Source organism: Ixodes scapularis, unplaced genomic scaffold (assembly GCF_016920785.2).
Source record: "Ixodes scapularis isolate PalLabHiFi unplaced genomic scaffold, ASM1692078v2 ptg000154l_1__unscaffolded, whole genome shotgun sequence".
Classification (NCBI taxonomy): domain Eukaryota; kingdom Metazoa; phylum Arthropoda; class Arachnida; order Ixodida; family Ixodidae; genus Ixodes; species Ixodes scapularis.
The window spans coordinates 231,188-246,977 of record NW_024609924.1 but is presented as its reverse complement, the minus strand read 5'-3'; the positions used below and the strand labels follow the sequence as shown (position 1 = coordinate 246,977).

At 46.8% G+C, this 15,790-nt stretch overlaps 1 protein-coding gene across 1 annotated transcript in view; it reads right to left on the bottom strand.

Moving 5' to 3' along the window:
• Positions 1-15,790, bottom strand: part of LOC120838522 — a 97,011-nt gene that overhangs the window by 5,595 nt on the left and 75,626 nt on the right. Inside the window, exons 10-11 of the mRNA XM_040208478.1 lie at positions 10,766-10,851; positions 10,614-10,688 (exon numbers count right to left, since the gene is read on the bottom strand). Coding sequence (XP_040064412.1) covers positions 10,614-10,688; positions 10,766-10,851 — 161 coding nt within the window. The remainder of the gene's footprint in view (positions 1-10,613; positions 10,689-10,765; positions 10,852-15,790) is intronic.

The window sequence follows — 15,790 nt, the reverse complement described above, 5'->3', positions numbered from 1 at the left end:
ACCTATAGAGTGTGCGTGGGCTGCTCATGAAGGTGCATGTCCCAAAGAAATTTGTTATTGGTAACAGGCTGTTTTGTTTCTACCCCGACGATGACGTCTATAGAATCTTAGCGCACTTATAGAGACAGTCTGCAACACCATCGTTTGAGAAAGACCCTCTCAAAGACCCGGAACCAAGGCTTTCGGACATTGGCCAACGTAACCAACGTCAACGGGTCTTCATCTCCCCTTTTCTCCAAAATCAGGAGAAGCTGCAGCGGCAGCGACATAAATCTCCGGACCAAAGAGAGTGGCTGTTGGAACTCATCTTCATCGAAGTGAACATCCACCACCAATCACACCAGGACCCCGCCGGTGACGCGATATCGTCACGTCACCGGGGCTCTACAGAGGGGACCCGCGGACTCGCGCCGGAGACGGAATGGGACTTACCATCGGACGCTACCATCATCTTATCATATCTCATTAGAACACCGTAATCCATATATCCCAAGCCCGGTCTCCAGCCTGTCCGCCCTCGATCCATTAACAAGGTATGGCGGCGCTACCTTAACAATACAGCATCGTCATATCCACCGTCGCCGAGGTTGCCTCAACAAGGCAGCGTCGGCGTACGGGGTGGCGTATTCCCCAACACGCCACCCCGTACTACGACGCTGCCTCACCAACACGTCAAGTCTAATGGCTTCTACATCGCCTCCCCCCCCCCCCCCCACCCCCCCTCCCGGCTCGTCGGAACTTTATCACCTCAGCATCGAGCGCTCAACAAGACAGTGAACTATTCAAATTTGTTTGTTAAATTTTTCGCAACTTTGCCACTACTGCCACCGATTCTAGTCGAAAAGCATATATTTTCTTATATTCCTCAGAGTGTTGGTCCCGTGAGCACCACTCTCACCCGGTGATCACGTGATATCATCATCATGACGTGGTCAGGACACACCAACCACGTGACCACGTCCGTGACTACCTGTGACGGCAATGGCGCCACCACGAGACACCGTGAAGTCACGTGACACCAACCATGTGACAATGACACGCGACACAGAAACGTCACGTGACATTGCGCCATATAACACGTCATTGACATTACGAAGAGAAACCCGGTCGTCACGTGACCAGGTGACGTCACGGTGTCACTTTCCAAAGGAGATATATCGCTATCGAATTACATCTCCTTTAGCAGGCTCTAGGGAGAAGGCATAGTCTTAGAGCGCAGCTCTTACGGGCCCGTTTCCGGCTTGAGCGGCGTCGGCGTCGCCGTCGCCGTCGGCGTAACCGCGATGTCACGTGACCCCCCCCGAGGTCACGTGACCCACCCAGGTCACGTGACACCCCTAGGTCACGTGACACCCCTAGGTCACGTGACCCCCTGAAGTCTCGTGACCCCCTAAGGTCACGTGACCCCCTGAAGTCACGTGACTTCTGGGGGTCACGTGACCTCAGGGGGTCACGTGACCTACCCAGGCCACGTGACACCCCTAGGTCACGTGACCCCCCCGAGGTCACGTGACCCCTGAAGTCACGTGACCCCCTAAGGTCATGTGACCCCTTCAGGTCACGTGACCCCCCTTAGGTCACGTGACCCCCTTGAGGTCACGTGACCCCCTGAAGTCACGTGACCCCCTTGAGGTCACGTGACCTCAAGGAGTCACCTATCCCTCAGTACGCTTCCATCTTCCTCCTCAAGAGCTGCGCTCTAACTGGCGTTACAGGGAATTGTAAACGGCTTTCATTTTTTATGTTCCTTCTGCCGCTAACCACGCATGACGATCTCTACGAGCGAAACGCTTATTTAGGCAAGTTAAACTCATCAATTGCTGCTTTTCGATTCCGCCATAGGGTAGCTAACCCTACACAATATAATGCCGCGATTCGCGGCTCTGACCACACCGATGGTGGTTGAAAGGCGGTTTCTATTCCCGTAATTTATCATTTCAGGCTGTGTGAAAACCCCGTATATGAACCGTTCCTATGAGACGGTTCTCTTTTTTTTCGTAATAGGGCGTAGTTGAATACGGTGACAAAGAATAAAACAAAGCGTTTATGCATATCTAAGACAAAAATAAACAAAACTTGGCAAGACCGTTTTAAATTTAAAGGCCTCTTAAGTGGCAATAAAGTGTTCTACCCGAACAAACTATATCAGAAATCAACATGGTTACCTTAACGAAAAAAAGGGTTTATAGACCATACCAATAAATGCCTTCTGCACGCTGCCATATTTACATACTGGACTGCAGAACGCGTATTGAACATGCACAGCAGTTCTCAGCGATATATTGAATGCCATGCATTCACCTACAACTTTGTGACTGAGCATTATTTTTCTTGTGATAAGTTTCAGAAAGGTGCTTAGCCACCCACGTAAAGATAGGCAGTTTCTTGAAGGACACTTAATAAAGCGGAGGGAAGCGGATCCTGTGAGTGCACACATTTTAGGTGAGGCAGGAGCTAGAAGAGAACAGTTTAAGACTCACATACAAACGTGGACGCGCACATTGAAAATACAGTGTCACAGCGTATTCCCTGCGCTTGCCTGGTATAGCTAATGACAGCAGACGCAAAAAAACAGATTAAAAACGCCACATCGTTCGGTACACTGGGCAACGAGGTAGGCGATCAGCTCCTTGGAGCTGATCGCCTCCCTTAGATTATTGTAAGAAAATGTAACTTTTACGTGTTCTTATTGCAAATATAGTGCCTTCAATGCCTTTCTTTCATGGTGTTATGAAGTGTTGTGATGTGTTAATGTCAGACGTGCGGTGGATGATTTTGTTGATAATGACGATGTTAATGTCAATGAATGCAATTTTCTCGTTTATTTAACCTTTCTTTTTTTGTTTGTTTCTATTTTTTGGTTTTTACTGTGACGCATTGCTTATGTTCATATGTTTATATGGGTGATATTGATCGGAATGGTTTACTGATGCCTATGTTTATTTCATTCTTGTTGCTAAATTATTGTATACTGCTATGGGGGGGGGGGTGGCCTCGTCAGAGGGCTCTTTTGCCTTCTTTTGCTGCAGCCCCCCAGACATATGTATCACACATGTATGTCTAAAATAAACTATTCTATTCTAAAAAAAACTTTGAGCTCTTGACGCTGCCCGAGTGGTCCCTCGTCTTGTAGCGTTGGCTGCGCTCTCAGTAAAGAAGGCAACGCCAAGGAGGGTACAGGGGTGCGTGGCTACGGCGGGTCATGGAAGCTGTAGTCAGGCTGTATGATATTTAGCATTCTTTTAGGTTCTTTTAGGGCGGGCATAAATAAACTTCCTAAACAAAAAACATACCACAAAAAAAAAAGGGCTATATCGAGTTTAACGCTCAGAAATCCCCGTTTTTATTTTTAGGAGCAAGTACTATCGCGAAAAGTATGATCGTCCGAATTACCCGCTCCTCCGCCAACGGGGCAGAACATTGTAGGGCGGTGTACTTCCCTCGTATATCAACACATATATCGGACGTACAGTGGCCTAGATTTTTCTTTACCCAAACGAGCCCAGTATAAGCAGGAACGACGTAGCGCGTGGCAGTGCTGTGCTGCCTCGATGTTGACGAAACCGTAGAGTGGAGAAAGAGCTGCTAAAGTCACTGGATTCTGAGAAGGCAGCCCCTAACTGGTCACCATTCTGGTTCGTAAAATGAACACTTTCACCTTGACCTCTCCGTTCTGGGTGAGGCAACCTAAATCCGCTGGTGACAGGTAGCTTCAAATTTACGGTTCTTTTTTTTACTGAGATTTCGCTATGCACCGGCGAAACAAACGCGCATCTTACACTCTAAGAAAAAAGGGAGGAGAAAGGTAGCAAAAGCGACTGTTCCTCCTTGTTGCGGACAAGTTGCCCAGAGAAGGGAGGAATGGCAGTTCAGATGAAAGGAGGAGGGCGAGTTCCTCCTTGTTCAGTTGGCGCAGGGGTAGGACATCGCGCTACTGACGAAGTGGTCATCGGTTCGATCCCCAGAAAAGTCGGGTTTTTTTTTTTTTTTTTTTTTGCAAAGTTTTTTTATTTTTTTTATTTTTGTTTACCAAAACACACATAAACAAACCCGGACCGATGAAAGGAAAATTAAAGCCCTTATTATTCTCCGAGACGTTTTCCTCCTCCAGGCAGACCGGAGAAAGCTTTCGCCCTCCCGACCCATCTTCTTTCGGTTTCGTTTTTCGAGCACATCGCGCACGTTGTTTAATAAATTAATGTTGAGTTGATTGAGCTTCAGCGGCAGCGAAGGCCGCCTGTAATTCCGTCTTCTAGTCCAAACGTGCAGAACATTTCGGTTGCATTGACGTTTTTACCACTAATTTTATCAAACGAGCTAACGAAGCCGCTAGAAACAGCGAAGTTCCGGAGCAGTCCCAGCAGCGCTACATACACTGGGTAAGACGGCCGTCTCCAATTTGCGGGACACACGCGGAACTACAGCAGCGAAACCACGAGGAACTGTGTCGACGTTTTCGACGTTATGGAAATCGCGGGAATTGCGTCCAAGGAAGGAAGGTTTTCCTGCCGGCTGCCTGGGTGCCTTCCGTGCTGAGTTCGGTTCCGTTGTCCCGTGCCGAGTGCCAACCGGCGTTCAACGTGATTCTTCTGCGTGTCAGCAACATCTTCAACGTGGTTCTGTATTTCTTCGTGTCAGCGACATCGTGATGGCAGTGTTGTGGGTTGTGAACAGAAGACTGGAATTATCGCCGATGTGACCGTGTGTTCGCGTGTCAGTGGTGTAACAACATGATGAGATGACGTAAACTGTCGGGCATTGATGCCGCTGGTCGGGCCGTTATCGGAGGGGCCGGGGTGTCGCAAGATGACATTCCGCTTTACATTAAAGAGTTTAAAACCACTTGAGGGATTAGGTGCAGTCGATCGACGTGTGGATAACCATGTTGGAACGCTGGTCTGAACGGTAAGCTCCTATCGTACAGTGGCCAATGTGACTGTCGGTCCCCGAGAGCGATTGCGCTCTGGGGAAAAGACAACACTACGAAAGTATGACGGAAAGTACGTATATTTATAATGGAAGTTTAGCATAAAAAAAAAAGACAGGCAAAATCGAAAAAAACAAACAAAACGCTATCCTTTATTTTACTGTTTAAATATATTACGGTTCCTGTAGAAACTGCCCTCTAAGTGGCGCGCTGGGATGAGCGCTAGAAGTTTTCGAGCTCGCAACGGCGCAGCTCCGTACACTTAACAGTTGTCGGAAGTCGCGGCTTTGACTGCATTCAAGTTGATCGAAAAGCGATTTCTGTGCCCGTGAAGCATCACTTCCAGCTGAGTGGATATCCGCTCTACAGAGATTAATTCAAGACGGCAATTGCAGCTTTGCGCGAACAGCACAAATGGAAAAACGAACACTACAATATAAATACTGGCTACGAAGGGCCATGCGGGAAAACAAACTCATGGCTTGGAGCCACATTGGAGCGGCTCGATTTATTGGCTTTCAAATAATTATGGCATGATCGAGCGTCTTCTTTTTAATAAGAGATTCATCCCCTGAGCCATTAAAAATAGCCTCAGATGTATGACATTGCTGGAAAAAAATGAACATGTTCGGAATATTTTTTTTTGCTTAGGGAGTCACCGAAAAATTCCGTACGTTCAAATCGACCACTATAAAAGACGGAAACGCAGGGCTCGGTAGTAGTGATCGGGGTAGTGTGCTGTTGTATTGATGTTTGTATGTGCGATGCCTGTGTATGCGTTCAATATATGTTGACCTGATGTTTGTAGTGTGCGTAACGTGTCTACATGTGTTAGAGATTCCGAAGAAAAGGAAACGCAATGTGGCGTAAGGAAATAAAAATATTTTTTTGTAAAACATGAATTGGGCGGTACCTAGCGCCACCTAGAGTAGCTACGCGCGATTACTCTGCTTTACCCTGCCATCTGGTGGCCAGCGATTTAACATCCTTTTACGCTACGCGGCTACGCCATAATTTCGTGTTACCGTGCTGAGATAAGCCAAGAGGTTGCTTCGGATTTGCTTTTTTTTGAGAGCGGCTTTTGGTTTTGCGGGCGAATGATTTTCACTCCTCCGTGATGTGCGGTTGACGCAACGGTTGACCAAGGAATTGTGGCTCGAGGAATAGCAAAGGTAGGACGTAAAGTGCGCGAACTGAGTGCAGGTTGTCTCCGTTGTACATCGCAGTGCTGACGATGAGAAGACTGAGTGACTGCATGCTTTCGAAACGTAAGTTTGTTTACCTGCAGGGGTAAAGAAACTTCGGAAATAAATACAGTTCGCGGAAAGCTCGTGTTACGTTTTTATTTCCTGCTCCTCTCGCTTCGTGCAATAGACTAAGTGTTCTCGTTAAGCCTTACCGAGCTCGATTTGCTCGATTCGTGGCCGCCATAATGAGATGCAGTCGACGGAGGAACTTTTCCTCCCCTGCTTAAGGGACGAAAGTTTCTCCCTTTCTGAAGGAACATATGTGTCAAGAGCGTTCCTCCCTTTAGGGAGGACTATACTGACCCTTTTTTCTAAGAGTGTAGTATCGCCACCAAATGCGGTTTCGGTTCTTGGAGTCATTGAAAAATAATTTGATTGGCTTAAAATGGCACAAGAAAAAACAATATAATTGTAAGGGATCCGTGAAGATGGACATGACTGATAAGTTGATTGCATACAGTGCCAAAGACGCTTATGTTGGCAAGGAACTCCTTCACTACGATGATGCTCCATGGTCACCTTGATGCAAGTGGTTTAGGACGACCCTCAAGAAGCTCTCAAGATTTGAATGAACCGAAATGGAGATTGCCATGGGTAACGGAGACGAATTAGCCAATCGCCTTGAGAGGTTTTTGGTCGTCTTTATGTTAGTATCTGTTTGTGTCTGGCTAGCAAACAGGGAAGGCAATGGCATCACTTTAACAGGATCCAGTGACTTTGTGTCCGTTTACTCTAATGTGCACACACTCCCAGACCCCCCCCCCCCCCCCCCCCCCCCTCCCCGTCCCCCCTTCCGCTACGCTGCTTTATCAGCCTCGAGGTAGCCAGAATATATCAAGCGCCACCCGCGCGCGTTCTTGCTAATACTGATCACGATTGCACGACGGAGTAACAATTCAAGTAGGGCAACCCGCGTCCGAACGCGTAAAACGTTAGTCCCCATTTCTAATATGCGTCGTTACATTGTTCCTCAGTCACCGGAATTCATTGTTTTACCTAGATTACAGAGTGTTTCCCACTGCCCGATCGCAGTCACTTCGTTTATGGGCGGTGTTTGCAATATGAGCTGAGAAAGGCCGTGACAAAAGCGTCTTCGCAGTTCGTCCCGCTTTTTTGCTGGCCAGAAGACGACGCCGCGCATGTGCAATTGGCGGAATAAGCGTCCGCCATTAAATTGTAAACACTCTCCATGGGGAGAATTCACTTAATGTAAAGGTGCAAGCGAGCTGGACAAGAATAACGAAAATGATCCCTGTAAAGGGGGTCTACAAGATGTCCACAAACACAAATCTCCAAACAAAGCTAGGTGGTTGGTGCTCGACAGAAAATAGTTCAGTCGGTAGAGCCCTCCACAGGAAATTGAGAGGTCCCTGGTTCAAAATCAGGACTACGCGTTTTTTTTTTTTTTTTTAGTCGCGCACTAGTCATTAACCTCTGCTAGGAGATTTGCGTTTGTCCGTTGTCTCCCTTATTGCCCCTCTTCACGGATTATTATTGTCACTCTCCATGGTTTGAATTGCTGCGTCTCTTAAATCTAGACTCTCTAAGATCGATTCGAGGTTGTCTGATATGCGCAAAGGGAAACGTTTAGCGACCGCACTCAAGCTTTACTCATGGCAAACTGAACATGTCAATTAAACCCTGCACTTTAGAGGCACGTTGAACATTCCTAATTTTAAATTCAAGCGCGCTGTCAGCGCGCTAAGTGATCAGAGTCGAGGGAGTGGTGGGACGCTGAGGTCTCGTCGCGGTAATATTATGTAGTTAGTGTAGGCGTTTCACCGCTTTATAATGTTGTAAGCAACTGAGCAGTGAAAAGTAGATGTCGCGTTTTTGGGAAGTTTGATAACTTAAATACGCTCTTATTCCTCGCAGTGCAAAAGTTCCTTTGGGTATTTGTACAGAAAAAAGTGCATGGCCCGATAAACGCTCTAGCATGATAAAGGTTTAGCGATACTCTGAGTTTCCTGATGTCAGACGCCTGCATTCACGGCACTTTTCATCGGATAGTTTAACGCGTACCATGTGTGCAATAGATAGTTCTTCCTAGAAGGAAGCAAGACTATAGCTAATCGGGCTGAGAAACCTGTCTATCTTCCAAAGTCTTCCATACTCTCGTGCTCCTCTCCCTCAGTGCGCACAGGTGGTCCAGCTCCTCCTTGCCTATCCCTCCGGTCATTACAATCTTGCTGAGCATCATCGAAAAACGCTAAATGAATAAATTGCAGAACGATAAAAGCCACGCGACGTATTTTACGGCTTTCTGAAAAAGCGCACAACTTTCGCGGGTTTTTAAGTTTCAGTTTGCAATCGGAGCGCCTCTCGGCACCAACGGCACCGCACCCTGTTGATAAATAGTGCAACCAACGTCTGCTGCGCTGTCCTGGCGCAACGCAGCAGAGGCAGGTTGCATGGTTGCACTGTTTCTCCACGGGGCGAGGTGCCGTCGGTGCCGAGAAGCGCTTGGATTGCAAACCGAAGCCTAAAAACTCGTCGAAGTTGCTCGATTTTTCAGAACGCCTTAAAACACCGCGCGTGCCTTCTAACGTTCTGCAATATGTTGATCTAATGTTTTTGATGATGCTCAGCAAGATTCAAATTGAAACCATGCCTTTAAACTCAATATTTAAAAAATAATTACTTGAAAATAATTAACAACTTAATTATCCCGAACTTTAATAATTTTACTAAATAGGCCCCTGGCTCAGAACCAAGCCGACACAGGCCTTTTTTCAGTGCGATGCGTAGTTTTTTTTTTTTCAATATCGAATTCGTCCACCTTTCGTGAAACACCCTGTAGAGCCGCGGTGACGTGACGATATTGCGTCCTCGGCGGGATCCTGGTGCGATTGGTGGTGGATGTTGGCTTCGATGAAGACGAGGTCCGACAGCCACTGTCTTTCGCCCGGAGGTTTATGTCGCCGCAGCAGCAGCTTCTGCTATTGGTGGAGAAAGAGGAAGACGAAGACCCGCTGGCGGTGAATACTTCGGCCAATGTTTGAAAGCCTTTGTTCCGGGTCTTCGAGAGGGTCCTTTTCAAACGATGGTGTTGCAGACTGTCCCCCTAAGTGCGCTGTGATTCGAGCACGGGCTCGTCGGGATAGAAACAAAACAGTCTGCTAACTATAAGAATTTTTTTTTAGGACATGCATTTTCGTGAGCTTTTTACGCGCACACTTTATAGGTCATGGGCGTTAGAAGAACAGAGTGATTATCCTCTATCTGCACATCAAAGCAAAAACACGAGAACAACAATGTCATGTGGATACTTTCTAACAGTATGGGATACTTTTCAAAGGCCTAGCAATTATATGGACAGCTCTTAGCACCTTCGTAGACTTCCTTCCGTGTGCGATGAGCAGCAGCATAAACACGTATTGTGATGGCCTTTCCTTGCGGGCTTCCCATAGCACCAAAGCGGCGCTGAAGCGACAACGGCAGACACGGCAAAGCAAAGTGGGAGGATAAATGCCGCATTCACTCAGGCGTTTCAATCATAGCCGCGAAACGTATAGTCTCGCTTCCGTCATCAAATGCGCGTGAAATTGAACTGAATATTTAAGCAGCCGCGTTGGCAATTGCCCCACGAATCCGGTTTAAACGCCAGTTTGAATGAGCCCTAAGGGACACAGCCCGAAAACGAGAGCTCCGGGACCAGCCGTGACAGGAAGCGTGTAGCTATTAAACAGCGTTCAACTTGAGTTCCAAGTAGCAGTTTACGTACAATTTGTTCGTTGCGGTTTGTTATCTACGACAGATTGTGGTTTCGGACGGACGTGAGCGAATGAGCTCTAAATGCTTTGTATTGAATTTGACGAACGAAAAAGCGGACGGAGGCAAATCCTGTGAGAATACCACTTTATCTGCTGCTGAGGTTGATTTCCTTTGAAATTATTCTACACGTGCCTTAAAATCACTCATTTTCTCACTTCACCTTCACCCCCAGTTCTCTTCTCAATCTCCGTCCTCAGTTCTTCCAGATTCACTTATATGTCAAATAATTTGCACGTATGCGGCCTATAAACTACCAGGATAGTCCCGTTTGTTCAAGAATTAGAATCATTTCCCGAACCCCGTAATATTGAGGCACATATTAAAAATTTACATGTAACAATTCCACGTGAATTGTATCTTCGTTTGAAAGTGTAAAACAAAAAATGATGCGGATGTTAATATTATGTTAACTTTGTTTAACTTCAGATGTTATGATTGTTATTATAAAAGGAGGAATCTATTTAAAAAAAAAATAAAAAAAATAATAATTCTTCAATATAAAATATGTTTTTGTTGTTTGGCAGGTTTCCATGACAGATATTTTTTCAAATTTAGGATTCAAGTTAGAATATGTTATCATTGCATTAATTAGATATAAACATATTATTTTATACACATTTTTTTAGGGTGACTAATATCATAATTTGTTGCGAACATATACTTACGGTTAGAATATCCTTTAGTTCTTAGTATAGTGCAGCGTCTACCGTCCGTGAAGATCACCCTTGTTTCAAGGAACGCTATATGAAAATAAAAATCAATGTAAATGCACCCCAATGACACTACCAGCATAGAACTTTCAATTTGCTTTACATACCCCCGTTCCGAAAAATCCTGGCTACTGTTGCATATTTCGTATCGTAACCAGCGACGGTGTAAGGACTGTACGTTTGAACTGTAAATCTGAAAGAAAAAAATAGGCATTGGTAACAATTTGAACCGGAACGTCGTACGCAAGGGTAAAACAAAATGTTTATGGTGACCAAAACAGCAATGATGAAGCTCAAACTAGAGTCGGAGGGCAGGATCGCCGCAATGCGTATATCCAGTGCTAGTGGTGCGAGGGTCTCGGCTCCGGAAGGGACTGTTATGGGCTGATTGGACCCGGTGGAACAATGCGCTAAGCCGCTCAAGAACCAGAAACTGCCGCCTGAAGCGGAAGCTCCGGTAAGGTTCGACGGAGTTGAGAACGTGTTCATGGCCTACGGAGCGCCGATCGTGAGCAGAGTGCATTTAATTATTTCCGCCTTATCAAAAAGAGTGAAATACCTCTGCGAGAGGTTATCTGTTGAAGAAATCGCAGCTAATATTACGGTTAAAACTGCATTCCTTGACGAGCTCCTTCTCACCCCTGGCTAGTACCGTAAGCGGTTCGCTAGCACGGGAAAGCGCAGAAAGGAAGGATGTGCACAGTTCGCGTCAAGACGAACCAGGTACTTTAACTACTCTCAGGAGGCGCGGAACATAGAGACCAGGGGGGCCTCGCCAGGCAGACCAAGTAAAAGCAAGCCTCAGTAAGCTGCTTCTCCAACATGTCACGTTGCGCGAGGAGACAGGATGACTGGGGGCGCGTGAGCTGGCAAAGGTGGTACAGATGTATGAGGACGCCGAGAGGGACGGCGAGTGGCGACGAGCAGAGGCCAGAGGCAACATCTCGAAACCAGAAACGGACACTTCCAAACAGAGTCCTCCTTGCGCTACGCCTCGTTGCTTCTGTTTTAACCAGAGCGGGCATATTGCGAGAAACTCCACTAATCGCGGAAGAGCAAGACCAAACGGCTTGAAAGCCTCTTGTACAAAGAGTGGTGGTCGGTGACAGACTTGTACCCCCGAGTTTCCCTCAACACCTCACGGCTGAGGCAGGAAACGACTCAGAGGTTCAGAACAGATCCACGTCGAACTGGCCTCAAGCGACCAAGAGTTCAGGGCCGTGTTATGGTGAATTTCGCTCGCAGATCTCGAGCGCTCCATTTGGAGCGCGCATATTCCGCTCGCAGATCTGGCTCGAGCCGGTCATCTTCCGCTCGTAGATCTCTGGCAGCACCCGCCCCACGGAGCGCATCAAACCCTGCCGAAATTGCTCTGCGGGATTTCACAGATCTCTCCGGCAGTTGACAGAGCGGCCCACGTGATTTCTGCCTAAACCGGCAGTGCGCATGCGCGGCGAGGTTGGAGAGGTCGGCGGGCCAGTCGGGCCGTCGAGTTGGATCTGTGCGGGTGCGTCGGTTGTTTACGTGGGATTGTGACGGCTTGAACGCTTCTACCTCGCGTAGATCAGCCGGTACTCTGGAGCGTGGTAAATCGCAAGCTCTGACATCTGTGATCGTGAGAGGAAGAACGACAGAGAAGCCGGAGGCAGACGCAAGGTTAGGCCTCTTCTTTCTGCAGCCAAGGATTGTTTACCTTTTACACGGCATTCCGCATGCATTTTCCCATGAAATAAAGCAAGAAGTGATTCCAACGACCGCGCAAGTGATGGTTTGTTACCTCTGTGTTTATTAAAGTCGTACCAGAAATCTGAACTCCACCGCGGGCTATCGCTGTCCGTGCCCCGCCGCTTCGAGGCGGCCGAAAGGTATGTGACGGTGCCGAACGCGGACGTATTCGTGATTTGTGACATGGGCGTCGTGGTGCGTATAATTTCCCCCGGCCTGTGCCGCGTGTTATTTCTGCAGCTAAACATTGACAGTCGTCACTGGTCGTCGGAAAGATCAGCCGGCTGAGGCGTTGGTGGGCTGGTCAAGTTCGAGCAGCGGCCATTTTGTACGGCGGAGGGAGAAGGGGTGACGAGGGGTGTGGGGGAGGTCGCTCCAAAAATGCAAATTTAACTTCCCCTCGTCGATTCGGAGTGGGTCCCACGGAGCGGAATTCCGCCTCCCTCGCGGATTTCGGAAAGCGCTCCGGATCTACGAGTGGAATTCACCACTAGACACCGGCTGTGCAAAGACAGTTGTCAAGGAAAGCGCAGTTTCGCGGGTACTTGCTGAGCCTAGCGGCACAATTCACCCCGTTCAGGCTTTCGTTTCGTAAACAGCTGTCTGACGACACGTCGAGGATTCGCCGGTCCACCGAAAGGGGATGGGCCAACGAGTTATTTTTAGTGGAAACGGAGCAAGTGGTTACAGTTTAGTGCTGGAGTTCGAAAGCTAGCGCTCCGTAATCGAACCCGATCGAAAGACTCTGCAGACAAATGTACCCGTAATCGGAACTTTATTCAATCAGTTGGCAAACTCCCGAGCTTGGATAAGCAAACACACGATACGAGCACCCCCTTCCCAGCCGCGTACATGGGAAGTAACCTTTTGCCGTATTGCTTCGCGTATGTACTTTTATTCGATACGAAAGTAATAAATTGTTTTTTGAAAAGCAACTGCCAAGTTCAACTAAGTTAGTCATCGACGCCCAAAAGGAAAAACTTCGTCTTCGACAAGAACTACCCAGCTTCCCAGAACGAAGTTCGTCACCCAACCCGGACCTAACGACTTGGACGGCGAAAGGTGCGCCCGGGTAACCCGTACTGTAACCCTAACTGAACCGTTCTTATTTTCGGTTTTAGTCTCTGGCTGCAGTGTCTGTTGTCGTGCTAAGTTAAGGATTTCTGTGCTTCAGTAGTCGCTGGTACGTCTTATGTAACGTCATGCGCCGCGGTTTGCGTGTTGAAACACATTTTAGCAATAGTTACGGTAGCTGGCACTGCTAAACTTTTTTCCCAGGATCATTCCATTCGCCGCGGTGTTAATGGTGGGAACATCAGGGGCAGCACTGAAAGAAACACTGATTTCATGCTTTACTTTAAAGTGTTTGTAATGGTAGACTCAGAAGCAGGTAGATAAAAAAAGTTTCTGTTGTTCCGAGTGCGACACAAATTATAATCGTAATAACAGGAGGGCACGCCAAATAAAACTTAAGACGTGGCGCCGCACCCCTTCATGGTATAAGCCTATAGCCTTCCTGTGGCGCGGCGTTTTTTCTCATTCCAAATAAATGCTATTATTATTACTACTAATACAGTGATGAATGCAAACGAAGAAAGCTTCTGCTTGCTAGCGCGTAAGACGATTTATTTGAAGGTCGCGTGTGGAATGGTGTGTCGCTTCTGGACAATTGAAAACAACAGCGTCGAAATGGACTTGTTGCGAGCGCTTGCGAGCGCGAGCCGAATACTGGCTCAGTTGTTTGAAATCTACGTGTGTACTTACTTAGGTACTGTAAACTCAGACTCTGCTTAGAGCTAAATCTAGTTTGATAAAAAATGTCATTTCAGCTGCTTTACTAACACGCAAGTTGTATACCTATTCTCACAATCACCTAAGTCTATTGCTGTTATGACGGTAAACTTTATTTACCGTTTCTCTGCAATCCTGCAGAACGTCCCGATCGAGTAATCTTAAAATTAACTTTTACATAAATTTCACCCATGCCTGGTGGTGTGAATAATACTTCAGCTACCATGCGATGTATAATCATCGGCATCACAGCAACTGCAAGATATAAACGTCAGGGTCCAGTAATGTACATCATTTTATTTTGGAAATGATGCCCAGGATGCATTTTTAAATTTAGCTTAGAAACTCAGCTTGGCTTGAAATAGTGTGCACGTGTTAGTTTGACGCCGACCTGACATTGCTGAAAAATCATGTGCAAGCGCACCAGTCCAGTGAAAAACAACCGATCCGTGGGTGTGTGTGAGACAAAACGGGCTAATGGTTATTGCTGAGTGCAGCTGCGGGGTACAACGCGGTGTGCATCGTATTTATGGCCACCGTTGCCGCTGCGCCATTGAACTCTTTATCTTAATCCTTATTCTTAATCGTATACAAAAAAAAAATCTTTACAAGCTTAATCGGTATGATGGCGATAACAGAAGACTTTGATTTGTTAAACACTACAATCTGAACAATGAGTTCCTGATCATGCAAAAGGCTATGACTCACATTGCTGGCTCCCGTGCACGAGATTACTTTGCGCTTTTTGTTACCCCGGTGATCAGATATTTGTTAACATCAAATTACAAAAGGAGAAAAAGAAACATGCAAACGCGAAAACTTTGAGTAACACAAACATCCCGCTGGCTCATCCGGGTCCTTCTCCCGTTTGCCCCAAGCCCCCAACCAAGCGAGGAGGAAAACGTGCGACAACACTTTCCACCTTTTCTCTCGCCCTCATTTAGTAAAATGGTCTATATCGAGGCTCAATTTAGGCATTGAACAAATTACCATAATTTTTATCTGTAGATTTACCAAAAAAATATTGACGTCCTTGTTTAGTTATACAGCGTAAGGTCGGTCTACCTCTCAGTTGCGGCGGCTCTGGTTTGCGTTGTAGATGAGAAATGTTGCCAGTGCATTGCGAATGCTAGCTTGGGATTTGCGCACATGACGCAGCAGTTATACTCGACTGCACGCCGGTAGGATCATTCAGATCGAAACTGGCAGGGGTGGGGATTGAACCCAGAGTTCCTGGGCTTTGCAACACGAGTTTTGGCTCCACATTTTTCGAGCTGCGGTGCGCTGACGTACTCGGTCACCAGTCTCTCTCTCTGTAGGTCTACCAAGTTTTTTGGAATTGACAATAAAAATACCTTAGCAGGCAGGGTTGATGGTAAAACAATGTAAACAATTAAGGGTGCGATTACAGTAATTACAGCGATTACACCTAACACTTTACACCTAAAAACTCAAAACTAATACTCAAAAGTTTATCAAATACAAAAAGAAATGCTTAATTTGTTATTACAAGTCGAACACGTGGAACGCAACACGAATCTTAAAATGTCCCTGCCGCTTATGTGAGAGGTTATAGTTACACTCTATTTCTGTGCATATTTTTGTTTGTCGTGCTT